Source organism: Colias philodice, chromosome 17 (assembly GCF_061535455.1).
Source record: "Colias philodice isolate Cphi_HAF_F1 chromosome 17, ilColPhil1 Martin Lab GWU primary, whole genome shotgun sequence".
Classification (NCBI taxonomy): Eukaryota; Metazoa; Arthropoda; class Insecta; order Lepidoptera; family Pieridae; genus Colias; species Colias philodice.
The window spans coordinates 6694437-6709153 of record NC_143102.1 but is presented as its reverse complement, the minus strand read 5'-3'; the positions used below and the strand labels follow the sequence as shown (position 1 = coordinate 6709153).

The 14717-nt window shown below is 32.2% G+C and overlaps 2 protein-coding genes across 3 annotated transcripts; both read left to right on the top strand.

Moving 5' to 3' along the window:
• The first annotated feature begins 4644 nt into the window (after positions 1-4644).
• LOC149481143 (uncharacterized) lies at positions 4645-12208 on the top strand. Of its 2 annotated transcripts, none has more exons than XM_089705884.1 (4): positions 4645-4851; positions 10007-11022; positions 11107-11215; positions 11719-12208. In XM_089705884.1, exons 1-4 carry the CDS (start codon positions 4794-4796, stop codon positions 11919-11921), a joined length of 1386 nt encoding a protein of 461 aa, XP_089562010.1. In that variant the 5' UTR covers positions 4645-4793; the 3' UTR covers positions 11922-12208. The 2 variants fall into 2 exon arrangements, with proteins under 2 accessions (XP_089562010.1, XP_089562009.1); XM_089705883.1 differs by lacking the exon at positions 4645-4851 and adding an exon at positions 9782-9924.
• Positions 12209-12755: 547 nt separating this feature from the next.
• LOC149481142 (uncharacterized) lies at positions 12756-13889 on the top strand. Its single transcript, XM_089706036.1, has 3 exons — positions 12756-12828; positions 13049-13297; positions 13657-13889. The coding sequence occupies exons 1-3, from the start codon at positions 12756-12758 to the stop codon at positions 13881-13883; spliced, it is 549 nt and encodes a 182-aa protein (XP_089562162.1). The 3' UTR covers positions 13884-13889.
• Positions 13890-14717: the final 828 nt, after the last annotated feature.

Genomic DNA, 14717 nt, shown 5'->3' with positions numbered 1-14717 from the left:
TTGAAAATTCAAACGCTTCCTCAACAGACTTTTTCATTTCAATTTATACGTGTTACATAATAAAATATTTAAAGAAATAGTGCAATTATACATAAATACAAGAATAAATACTAGAAAAAGATTAGTTTTTGTCAATTACCTAATCAGGCTTTAAGGTTGAGCCACGGACCATGAAAATCAATTGACAAATCGATCTCATTTGTTCTTGAGACACTGCAGTAAAAGGACAAACATTTAAAAACTTGTAATTACGTAAAAGTGAAACACCCTGTATAGTGTATATGAATCATATGTCTGTATAGACATTTGAATGATATCCATATGATAGGGAGTGATAGTCGTTAATAGTGATTTCTATAGGCGATACATAATATGAAAATGGGGAAAAAATGCATTTTTCTCGTGTTACTGTTTGCTACATGTATTACAGGTATGTACATTGTACACATATGTATTCATAAATTCCCTTGAGACTGGACAAAATTCGAAATTTTTTTGCAAAGCATTCGTAAGTCGTAACTAATAGAGGTAGATACTAGATATGCGTGATGAGTCATAAAACTATTTAAGTACGTATATATCTATTATCCTTACAAAAACTGAACTATAATTATTTTCTCTTTCTATATCTATATAAAATTCTCGTGTCACAAAATACTCCTCCGAAAAGACAGCACCGATTTTGATGAAATTTCGTATGCATATCGGGTAGGTCTGAGAATCGGTCCACATCTATTTTTGATACCTAAAAGTTATAATTGCTCATCACCATTTTATAAATTTCATCACAGCTGGTTTTGGGTTTCAAAAATAGCGACAGTTTGGATTATTGCGTTACTGAATCACGCCAAAACTACTGAACAGATTTTGATAAACCTAGACTGTCTTGTAGCTGAAAAACATATGAGCTATAGAAATACTACCTTTAGACCCCGGTCTTGTTTATAACAGTGAGTCAAACGGGACAAACGGCTCGTCATAGCATAATTTTTTTATTCGTCAATAGCTATACAGATTACATTATGAATACATTAATAATTACCTTTGTATAATTGTTATTAACTAATTACTGTTTCATTTTAACTTCAGCTCGTTATAGACTCGTAATATAAATAAAAATAATTACTGACTGATTAATTTAGTAAGTACATATATACTTTGCGTACTTCTACTGTGTTTTTACGTATTTAAATTTTAATTATTTTATGCAAGAAAGAAACTAAGGATCGTGAACATCGCCATAAGAATCTAATAATAGATAAATAATTATTTAAAATCTGTCTAATATTATTAAGCTGAAGAGTTTGTTTGTTTGTTTAAACGCGCTAATCTCAGAAACTACTGGTCCGATTTGAAAATTTATTTTAGTGTTAGATAGTCCATTTATTGAGGAAGGCTATAGGCTATGTATCATCACTCGAAGACCAACAAGAGCGGAGCAATGCGGGTAAAACCGCGGGGCACAGCTAGTGAAACTATAAAGAATAAATAGATTCTAATGAAGTTTATAAAACGAGGTTTAATTGAAATACGTTAATTAATTTGCAACCTTGACAAGCAACATTAATCGCTGCCTATGTCAGTTTTAACTCAATAAACTAAGCTTGAAGGTTTCAATCGCATTTGATATAAAAGATTTATATTATATAGAAGATATAATTATAAACCGATACCGATGTTCTGACTTCTGCCCTATTGCCCCTTTTTCATGATTTATTTCCATAAGAACCTACCTGCTTTACGAAGCTGGATTGGTAGAGCCATTCTCGAGTTTTACGCTTAGTAACACTTTAGGCGATTCATTTTTAGATATTAAAAAAGAAACTAAAAAACATATTTTATGGAGATGAAATTATTGTTTTGTCATTAAACACAAAGTTTGAATGAAAATCTGTACGTTTAAATTCAGTCAAAAACGAGTCTATAGGATAGGAGTAGCTTACATGCAATTATACAGGTGAAGCTATGGTATCTATGGTATATATGATATGGTAAGGAATATATTTTGTTTAACTCTACCTAATTATTATTTCTTTAAAAATTCGTGTTTTCTCAGAAGAAATGTCAACTACCAAATCTGTTTTCTATAGTTTAGTGTTGAAGCTGTTCACTTTTTGACATAAAAAATAGTCCATTTTCAAATAGTGTATTAGTAATATAGGGTTTTTAATAAAATCTTGCCTTCAGCTCGGATAAGACAAATAGAAAATAAAAGTTTACAAATTAAACATCAGCATAATTGGTGATTTGTGATTATCGTTTTCATGCCTTCTTAACAATAGATGTATTCCTTTATTCCAGAAAATGGCTCAGTCGTGCGTACGTGCCTTGACGCCAACCCCACAGCCTTGAAGCACACCTGCCAGCTCCTAGAAAACGCCGCCAAAGCCGTCCCCAGCGACCCCAGCAAGCAAATCAAGCATTGCAGCGTTTGCGACAAGGACCGCTGCAACGGCGCTGGATCAATCGCTGCATCCGCTCCATTGGCCATCCTAGCTCTAATTGCGACTTATCTTTACACCAAGCATTAATAGCCTAATTAATCAGCAAGCAACCATGTGCGCTTAAGCTTGAACTTGACATTACGTTAACAAAAACAGAAAAATCACGAGCACTGTTGTAACTCGCTTATCAAAGTGCCAAAATTGAATTTTAAACGTCCAATTCAAGAAATGCATCGCCTTTGAATTTCATGGACCGTCCAATGTCGTTTTTGCTTGTTGAAATTTTTGTAATCTATAAGTAATAGATAAAACATTAATTATATTTAAGGAGTTATTTCCAATTGAGTTTTCAACAAATTTTATGGTTAAATTAATATATGTATGATTTCGTTATTTGTACTTAGGAACCTGAAGATGTTACCGTATTTATTATTCCATATTTTTTGTAATATACGTGTTATAATATATTGTTGAACGTGCCTTTTATTTATAAAACCAATCATTGATAAAGTTTAGTTTATTTAATAATTATTTGTTAATCAAAACAAATTTTAAAATACGCTTTTGTTAGAGAAAACTGAAAAATAATAAACAAACAATATTTTATCATGCATTTTTTATCAATCGAATGTTTTGAAAATAGATAGTACTTTCCCTTTTTATTTTTGAAATTCTTTTGCATTATGTGATAGTATCTAAATATTAATTAACAAGAAATAATACATATTGTTTTGATTTACTTGCATTTGTTACAAATTGATTATCGATAAAGCCTGCATTTAATCAATGAAAAATAATCAGTCCCTTTCAATGAATTGATAGTATCAATTTAGTCGTATGTTTTTAAGAGTATTTTCCAATGTGTCACCTAATTTTTTTATACTTGTTGTTATGATAATCATTTTAATATAATCATTGATAAAGTAACGTCTGCTGGAATTGTATTAAGTCTATTTTTATCAAGAGTTTATAAATTTAAGCTCATTTTATAAGAATTTTAAATTTTATTGAACTACTATACTTAGATATTAATTATTAAAAAATACATTTTGGTATTTCACAAAATTAATTAATTGAAAAAATTGCTTAAAATATACGTATGGAGGGTATAATTTAATTTAAATTATTTATTAATTTTAAAATACCTCTCCAATATAGCTCTACATTGAAAAAATCATGTTTATTATTATTTGATATCGATTTATTACCTTGAATTTTGTCTCATTGGCACAGTGCTTCTTATGTACTACAGTCCAGTACAGGATTCGAACTTTAGCAGATACAAATTTTTCGATCATAAAGCACTCGCTTCGCATTATGAGTCGTGCAAAATAAGAGAAGTAGAGCGCAGAAGAGAGATGAATTATTTAAATATCATGAAACAGATGTAGCAGGCAATCCAGCCATTAATATACTATTTAGCAATATATGGGTGTGTATGTACCTAATATGTAGATTTGCAAAATGCCATATAAATAAATAAACTACGATAAACAATAAGAAGATGCTCCTGCCCTAGTTATATACACTCGACTCCGTCTCAATGAACGAAAACTTAAGGCTGTTACTAACTCTGATAAACTATAAGTAGTCCTTGATAAGGTAAACCTTGCAATGATTAATGACATAGGGAATTACAAATCGACTGAATATTATCTGTCGAGTGGTTTGCATTAACGTTTTACGTTGCGATATGTAACTGGACCATAAAAATGCAAGGGGTGTACCCATAGGTAAACCTAACTTCAGTTACAATGTTAAAAGACTCAAAAACAGTACTAATTCTAGAAATTTCTTCGAAAAGGTGATAGAATCCTTCAAGACGTTTCTGAAATTCCAAAAAAAAATAGACCCTATATTATTTTTGTGTGCATTGTACAATAAAGTGTTTTTATTTTATTATTTATTACATATTTTATACGTACTCCTATGTCTCTATCTTATTAATTATTCTACATTTTCACCAATGACAACCTTGTTGAAAATTCAAACGCTTCCTCAACAGACTTTTTCATTTCAATTTATACGAGTTACATAATAAAATATTTAAAGAAATAGTGCAATTATAATAAATACAAGAATAAATACTAGAAAAAGATTAGTTTTTGTCAATTACCTAATCAGGCTTTAAGGTTGAGCCACGGACCATGAAAATCAATTGACAAATCGATCTCATTTGTTCTTGAGACACTGCAGTAAAAGGACAAACATTTAAAAACTTGTAATTACGTAAAAGTGAAACACCCTGTATAGTGTATATGAATCATATGTTTATATAGGCATTTGAATGATATCCATATGATAGGGAGTGATAGTCGTTAATAGTGATTTCTATAGGCGATACATTATATGAAAATGGGGAAAAAATGCATTTTTCTCGTGTTACTGTTTGCTACATGTATTACAGGTATGTACACATATTATGTATTCATAAATTCCCTTGAGACTGGACAAAATTCGAAATATTTTTGCAAAGCATTCGTAAGTCGTAACTAATAGAGGTAGATATGCGTGATGAGTCATAAAACTATTTTAGTACATATATCTATTATCCTTACAAAAACTGAACTATAATTATTTTCTCTTTCTATATCTATATAAAATTCTCGTGTCACAAAATACTCCTCCGAAAAGACAGCGCCGATTTTGATGAAATTTCGTGTGCATATCGGGTAGGTCTGAGAATCGGTCCACATCTATTTTTGATACCTAAATATGTGATAAGAGTAAGACAGAACAACGTTTGCTTGAAAAGCTAGAAATTATAATTGCTCATCACCATTTTATAAATTTCATCACAGCTGGTTTTGGGTTTCAAAAATAGCGATAGTTTGGATAATTGCGTTACTGAATCACGCCAAAACTACTCAACAGATTTTGATCAACCTAGACTGTCTTGTAGCTGAAAAACATATAAGGTATAGAAATAAATGTACTATCTTTTGCCCATGGTCTTGTTTATAACAGTGAGTCAAACGCGACGAATGGCTCGTCATCTATACTTCTATACTAACTTTATAAAGAGGAAAGGTTTGTATGTATGTATGTATGGTTTTCACGCATAAACTACTGGACCGATTTTGATAAAATTTGGCACAGATAATCTTTAGACCCTGATAAAGAACATAGGCTACCTTTTATTGCGGAATATGTACCACGGGCGAAGCCGGGGCGGACCGCTAGTAGCATATATTTTTATTCGTCAACAGCTATACAGATTACATTATAAATACATTAATAATTATGTATTAACTAATTACTGTTTCATTTTAACTTTAGCTCGTTATAGACTCGTAATATACTTAAAAATAATTACGTAGTACATACTATCTCGATGTGACTGATTAATTTAGTTAGTATATAGGTATTATGCGTATCTACTTCTACTGCGTTTTTACGTATTTAAATTTTAATTATTTTATGCAAGAAAGAAACTAAGGATCGTGAACATCGCCATAAGAATCTAATAATAGGTAAATAATTATTTAAAATCTAATATTATTAAGCTTAAGAGTTTCTTTAAACGCGCTAATCTCAGAAACTACTGGACACTGGTCCGATTTGAAAATTTATATCAGTGTTAGATAGTCCAATTATTGAGGAAGGCTATAGGCTATGTATCATCACGCTAAGACCAACAAGAGTGCGGAGCAATGCGGGTAAAACCGCGGGGCACAGCTAGTGAAACTATAAAGAATAAATAGATTTAAATGAACTTTATAAAAAGAGGTTTAATTGAAATACGTTAATTAATTCGCAACCTTGACATGCGACATTAATCGCTGCCTATGTCAGTTTTAACTCAATAAACGAGCTTGAAGGTTTCAATCGCATTTGATATAAAAGATATAGGTACCTATAAGAGGTATAATTATAAACTTTCTACCGATGTTCTGCCCTATTACCCCTTTTTCATGATTTATTTCCATAAGAACCTACCTTGTGCCTTATCTAAAACATATAAGTAAGCTGGATTGATAGAGCCATTCTCGAGTTTTACGTAACACTTTAGGCGATTTATTTTTAGATATTAAAAAATAAACCAAAAAACTAACTAACATACTTTGTGGAGATGAAAATTATTGTATTGTCCTGAAGCGTATTGCCACAGAATATAAATTATTATAATAGTATGGTATTGCAAAAAGTTTGAATGAAATCTGTACGTTTAAATTGAGTCTATAGGATAGGAGTCGCTTACACGCTAAATATACAGGTGAAGCTATTAATATAAGCGTGTAAAAAAATAGTAAGAAATCAAAAGTTAAATTAAGTATTTTTCGGGTAATCCATAATACTCGGGTACCATCATAAGGAAGGTACCCGGTCCTTTGGAAGGCTTACGTGGGGACACGGATCCAACACGCAGAGGCCCTATAGAGAACTTTACTGTGTTGTGGGACACCAGCCGCAGCCTGCCCATGACTGCACTATAGAGATACAGTCCTAGGCAGTCCGCGGCCGATGTAGGACTATTTCGAGATATGGAAAACAAAATAAACTGGGCTATGGAGTGGGATGTTAAATAGCTGGGTCCACACCGGCCGATCCACCGCGATCCGATCGCGCGCGGCAGGCGCGCGATCCAAAGATGCGGGCGGTGTGGACGTGCCGCGCGCGATCCATGCACGCGTTTTGCCGCGCGCGATCCCTACCTCGTGCGATCCGTTAGCGGGCGGTTTTTGTACCCGCTTCAAAGGTGCCTCGGTTGCGTGATGCTCGCGGTGTGGACGGTTGTGTTGGATCGCGCGATCCACCACATCTCAGAAAGTCGAATATCTCAAATTGAATAGCATTCATTCTTGCAAAATTGTGTTCCACTTCATCTGAAACTAACTCTGCGTACAGCTGAGTCCCAGATTCCAATCGATTTTTGTAAAGTTGTTTCACCCAAAACCGTCGATTTCTTTTTTTTGATTTTTTGCGCAAACATTTCAGTATAATAAAAGTTACTGCTGCAACGGCAAGACGCCGCCGTTGTACGTGTGACTCCATATCGTACAAGAGTTAGACTGGCTGAATCACGGATCGCCTTAGGATCACTTGGAGCGCATATTTTGGATCGCAAGTTTTTAAAGTGGATCGGCCTAACATGATCCACGATCCATGCTCCGCGATCCTGGATCGCGGATCGCGGGATCACTGGATCGGCCGGTGTGGACCCAGCTATTGGGCCGGTATTTGGGAACTATTGGAAACTATGGCACCTGCCTTTCTACTAAAATAAAGTAAAAATATGTTGGCAGGTGGTGACTCGCCCTTTTTTTTTTTTTTTTCGGGTAATTATTATTAGTTTAACATAGGTATTATATAAAAAATACAGATTAAAAAAAAGATGGGCCAAAGTAGCATAATTTTACAATTATAACTGTTATCAGTAGATACTGCACGTTTATGATTATCTCGTGATTTACAATACCAATATATTTAATTTCTAAGAAAATAAATATTAAAATATATTTTATGCTCTAGCATCTTTTAAATCGATATTATCGATAAATCGGTATTTCAATGATAGATTTCGTTACTAAAAATACTTTAATAAAAACTTTTCAATGGGTTTTTTTCGTTCATTTTGATCTTTCGATATTCACGTTAAATGGACCACAAGTTAAACAATTATATCTTAACATAGTAGGTATCTAATTAATAAAACTCAAAGGTGACTGATAATATAGTGATCTATCAACGCACAGCCCAAACCACTGGACGTATCGGGCTGAAATTTGGCATGCATCCGCTAAGAAAGGATTTCCCGAAATTCTTGCGGGAACGGGGAAAAAGGGGGATGCACATACAAAGTCGTGGGCGGAAGCTAGTAATTATATAAAACTCAAAGGGTTAAGGACTGACTGACTGACACATGCATTTATCTATCAACGCTCTGCCCAAACCGATGGAATGGGCTGAAATATTTTGGCATGCAGATAGATGTAAGGACGTAGGCATTCGCTAAGAAAGGATTTTGATCAATTCTACCCCCATGAAGAGCATAAATAGGGGCTGAAAGTTTGTACCATGAAAATTTATCTTATTCACGCAGGCGAGGCTGCGAGCAACAGCTTGTTGCATAAAAGTGGGTAAGGTAACTAATACCTATGCACTATCATTTATCTTTAACAATATATTTGATTTAAGTGTAATTTCACTTTCATAGAAAGACATCAAGATAATACGTTATAATACCTACGATAGGGAATACCCGTCATAATTCTATAGGATACTAATAGGATTAGATTTAACTTCTAAGAAACTGAAACTTTAGTCACCGATGTATAATTTGCTGATAATTATAAGTACCTTATAGTATAAATGATAAACCTATAAAAATTTAGAGTTTACCTATCAACTATCAAGTTAAAAAATTATGCTTATTTTCCGTGTTTTGTAGTGTAGGTATTCTGTCGATAATGAGTGAAGAGGTTTCTCAATCTGAAATTATAAGTTGAAATGTTTACCATACTTAAAAAAATGGTGTCACACAACATTACATCGGCAGGCAAAAGTCTTAAAATTGGCACAATGTTTTGTGATCTAAAACTATTTTAGATTAGATTAAGATAAATTTTAATACATCCTGCACCAATAAAAATACCTAATAATTGTATTTATATTTTATTAAATAAAGATTAGGTTCGTAGAATGGCTGTAGGTAATAAAAGGCAGTAAATAGTCTGGCGGATTATTTAATACATTTTAAAAACAAATACAATGATTATTAATTATAAGTATAAAGACCCATGTGTGTTGTTGATAGGATGAAGTATTTTATCAGATAGTACTTATCTATTAACGAGCTTACGATGGAATTATCGATCGAATGTTTTGTCTATACAAAGGCATAGCAAAATATTTTAGGATACAGAAATAAACAATTTATAAAGATTTCCACGATTACCGCCAAATTAATGTTAAACAAGGAATAAACCTAGATCATATTATTAATAGATACCTAATATTATCTATTGGTCTAATAGTAGCCATATCGTTTATTTTAACTTAGGAAAATATAAGTTTCTGATTTTTCCATTTATACGGTGAAGAACAAGGTAATTTCCAGTATACCTACTTAGGTAACTTTTATGTATATGCTATATTCATTAATATTTACTTTGAACTTAATGTCAAACAAATTGCAGGTCTAATAAACCATAATTAATTTTAGGAAGTAGTCCTTCGTACTAATCGATTTATTTATAAATTATTTACACTCCGTCCAGTTATTTTAATATTAATGATAAGATTGTAATCTATCCTTCTGTAGCTTTCGCTGATAAGGGAATGCTGTTTATATTAATAGTTCTACCGTCGCTTCTATCAGTTCAGTGAGCCTCTTCGAGTGGTACAAATAGTAATTAAAAATTTGCCCAAATTAATTAATTTCAATCTAAATAACAATCATAGTGCCACAGTTACAATATGATTTACAAATTGTTCTTGTGGATAAATATTTTCGCTTTACTTTCTCATAAAGTAATCTGTAAGTTATTTTTATTCATTAACATTATTTGAAAATTAACTTTTAATTGTGACTAACTAACAAATATTATTGGCATTTTCAGCCGACGATTTGCAATGCTACGTGTGTACTGACTGTGAAAACGACTTTGAAAATAAAATAGAAACATGTGTAGATACCAGCGTAGGAACGACAACGATTGCAGACTCAGATACGACTACAACTTCATTTACAATCGAATCTATAGCAACTACCGAAAGCTCAATCGCCACAACTACCTTAACCGATGGTAGTACGGTAGGTGATGGATCTGTGACTGACCCTAATACATCTTTTCCGGTCGAGACAACACCAGAAAATGAGCAACCACAATCGACTACATTAATTACCGATGGCACAACTGTACCAATTGAAGGCTCCACTACACCATCGAATATCAATGAACAGACTACAACATCAAATGAAGACGCAAGTGTAACAACTGAAAATACTAAAAAACCAGAAACAACGACACAAAGTGTAGAATCGACGACTCTCACAACGTTGGATACGACAACAGTGTCTATTGATTCAGAAATATCAACAATTAAAGATGTTACAACAACAACAGTCTCTGTCGAAGAAGGAAACGAATCAATTCCAGACAATAATGGCCAAAATGTGACACCAGAAGACTCCAACAATGTACCTACAACAACTACATATAGCAGCGTCAATAATGAACCCACAACACAAAACGTAGAATTAGATACCTTTACAACGCCTACAATTATTAATGTTCAAACGACACCTATTCTCGAATCAGGCATGACTACAATGGAAAGCCAAATTACTACTTTAAATGACCAAAGTATAACCTCAACAGACTCCGTTGTATCAACCAGTAGTGAGCCAGATACTATTATAGAACAAACAACAACACCATCATCGGCTATAAATAATGAACGAACAACATCTATTTTGGAATCAGATACGACAACAGTAGCATTTGAAACAGAAACTCCAACATTTCCAAATAGAGATTCGACAACATTAATATCAAACGGTGACCTAACAACAACAACCGATGATTTAGTGGAAGATTTAGGGAAATCAAATATCGAGCCACCAAATGTTCAGGTTTGTAAACTGTTCATTGTATTTGTAACAATATAGTTCCTTCTCTTTATGATAACACCTATAATAAATAACATTTCGTTGCAGATGGTTGATGAGACTAATAAATACGGTTTACGTTATTCTTTTATAAGAACCGTTCGTCAAGTTACAAATGACGTAAGAAGACCGCGCTGTGTTGTCACTTCTTACCAAGGTAAATATAAAATAAAAATCCATTTGTAAGAGATATTCATCTTAGAAACAGAACTAATTTCATGAATCACTCGAATATTATGTTTGACCTTTGACCTCTATTACATTCACCGAAATCATAATAAGCAACATCCCACATTTTGCAATAAGCCACATTGACTAGACTATATCCACGTATATTGAAGCTTTTGCTGTTTCCTATCTATCGATTAACTTTCGATGACAACTTAGTTCACGTTATACCCACCACATTATAATAGAAGATAACAAATTACCGCAAAATTAGATAAGTAGTTTCAGCATATTTATTACTACACCAAAGGTGTTCCACATCTTTACAAACTTTCGACTTTAAAATATTAATTGTAAATCTCAATGCAGAATGAATGCGAAAGCTTCATAAACGTATCGAATTATAAGACGTTGTCACGTCAAAAATACAAAATAGATAATTAACAAGAACTAATATAATTGTATAATAATTGTGATTGTTTATGATTACAGACCAAAACAGGACTATCGTGATGCGAGGTTGTTCATTTGTCCAAGAAGATGACCCTATGGAACACTGCAATGGACTTTTGGGTACAGATCACACACAAAATCTGAGCCGATGCCTTGTTTGCGACCGAGATTTATGTAATTCAGCAAATAAAGTATTTGCTACTATTACGCTGCTAATGATTGCACTTATTTCATTGCTATAAGTGTTATTTCATTTTTTTTATTAAATCAAATTAATTAATTAGCGAAATGGTTATTGTGACTTTTGTCTTTCAAGTATTAAAATATGCTGTGCAAAAAATATTTTGTTTTACAAAACTCCACTGGTAAAATTATTGACTATCAACAAAATGCGTAGATATAATAATGTTAGTTTAAAGATGAAGTTAAATTATTTTATTTAACTTAGAATTATTTAATAATGACAATGTAGTTTAAGTAGCAATAAGCCCTGTTCCTGTAAATAGAGTTATATTTATTGTTCTCATTTACTATTTTTAATAAATTAAATTATACACCACTGAGTTTTTTTATTTAACACCTGAGTTAGTAATATTATGAGAAATTATTAACATTATCATAATACATATAGTGATCACAGATAATATTATAATACCATAGAATATAGATAATATATACCTTTAATATTATACTAGGTAGTGATATAGACTTTTACCAAGGATAAGATAAACCAAGATATAATAATTCAACATATTGCATACAAAAAAAAATTGACACTTTTTTGAAATCAAAAATACATACCAACAAAGTAATTAATTACTTAATGAGTAATTAGGTAATCCATTTTTGTCCTGAAAAGGACATTTTCCACGATATATAAATAAATATGTAGTACCTATGTCTACAGAGCCAATCATATTCGATTGAAAAATAACATTATTCATGCACTATAAGAACTAAACAATTAGTTATCGAATGCGTTTTCGACCCTTTGAGCATGATGAATTTATCGATAACATTGTAATAAGCCTTTATAAAATATCACGTGAACGTCTCAGCGGTGGGTTTTCAGCAAGATGTCTAGAACATGTATACTATTCTCAGCATGCTTCGCTTTTGCATTCATAGCTTACTCAAATGCTATGCCAGGTAAGTAATATTGATTTAGCTAATATTATATAGATGATAACTATTGGTTTTATTGATTTTTGTGATTTTATATACGCTTATAATATCCGGTGAAAGAATAGCCTTTAAAATTTGGGATGATATTAATTTAACAAATTAAAGAATTCAGCAAATAATCAATTTAACAAAAACACAGCACAGAATCTGCGCCTTAAATTTTAACCTTTTTAATTTTTCGCAGATCAAAAATTCAACAACGACAACAACAATTCTTTTGAAAAATCGGACAACGATACCGACAGAGTAGGATCCTACGCACAGGCTTCGTCTATGGGTGTGGCTCAGAGACCCCAGAACACACAATACGCTTTTGTAGAATGTTATTCTTGTACCGACTGCCCAACAGTTGATGAAATGACACCGACGAAGTGGTGCCCGGTGTATTCTGACGCTACCCCCCGATGTGTGGTGTATGCTGAGAAATATAGATGTAAGTTGGAATATAACAGTTTTTTTGGCAGTAATTTTTAAACAGTAAATCTTTCAAATTACATTTTTAATATATTATCTTCTAACTATATATTCTGTGCTATAAGCTTCCTGAAAAGAACTGCTCTATAATTTTCTTTATGATCAATTCAACCATTTTATTTATAAGCTCTAGTTATTTAATTTCGGTGTGATTAATCTTACTTACATTTATTGATAATGATCCTCGTAAAAAAAGCGTATTAATAAATATAGTGTAACTACAATATTTACAAAACTATGTAGATATTTCATTAGATACCAGAGATGACGTAAGACGTAAGAGTCCCTCGTATCATATTATTTGATTATTTTTTTTAGATCTAGACAGGCCCTGGTATATACGTGGCTGCACAACAGAGAAAGGCACTTGCGCTGAAATCCGAAAAGCCCACGAACAATTCCCTGATATCGTCAAATTATTGTTCTGTGATGAATGTGACGGCAACTTATGCAATACAACTAGTGGAGCATCTATGGTAGATAGTACCATCGCTTTCATTATGTTGGTAGTAACGCCTGTTTTAACGAAATTCACTCTCACATAAAATTATACAAAAGAAACTTAATGATGCATTTACACATTCGTGCGAATAGCGAGCCGAATGATCACGCATAATGTGTAAACACTAAACAGTGCACTAGCTATTGAGATTCGCAAATTCATGTTAAGAAAATGTAAACAGTGAACGTACACGAATGTGTAAATCCACCATTAGGATTTATAAATTCATAGGTAACTTTGAAAGAACAATTAATATAGATTTAAATAAAAATACTATTATGCTTAATGATGATTTTATGATCGATTTCTAATGGACTTTGAACTGATTTGATTAAGTTACGGTTAAATGAAAGGTCTCAATAGTTGTTACTTCATTAAAATGTTTCCTACAGTACTTGTTTTACTATATACCCATAAAATATACATATAATAAATATCTAATTTTCAGATGCTATGATAAGGTGGTAAGTAAAGGTACCTAAAGCAAAATGTAACCTAAGTTTCAAGACTAGTTTCAGGAAAAAAATATATAGAGAAAGGTATGCAAGTTCTATTATAAAATTTAATATAACCAATCCAACCTAAAAGAAAATAAATTGGGATAATTTTAGCCTATCTAAGCATACAAAATGACATTTCTTTCGGTCGTTAACTCGAATTAGAATGAACTCGGAATCAAAATGCACGCATTGTAAGCCAAGAACGTATTTCCTATTAAACTCAACCAAAAATAAAACTTTTTAATAGCTATCTCATACAATGTTCTGTATATTGATACTATTTGATACTGAAATAACATAAAATTTGAAGTTTAAACATCCTACAATTGTATTTGGGAATTGGGATACACGTGTTCTGTTCACACATGTCTAACAAG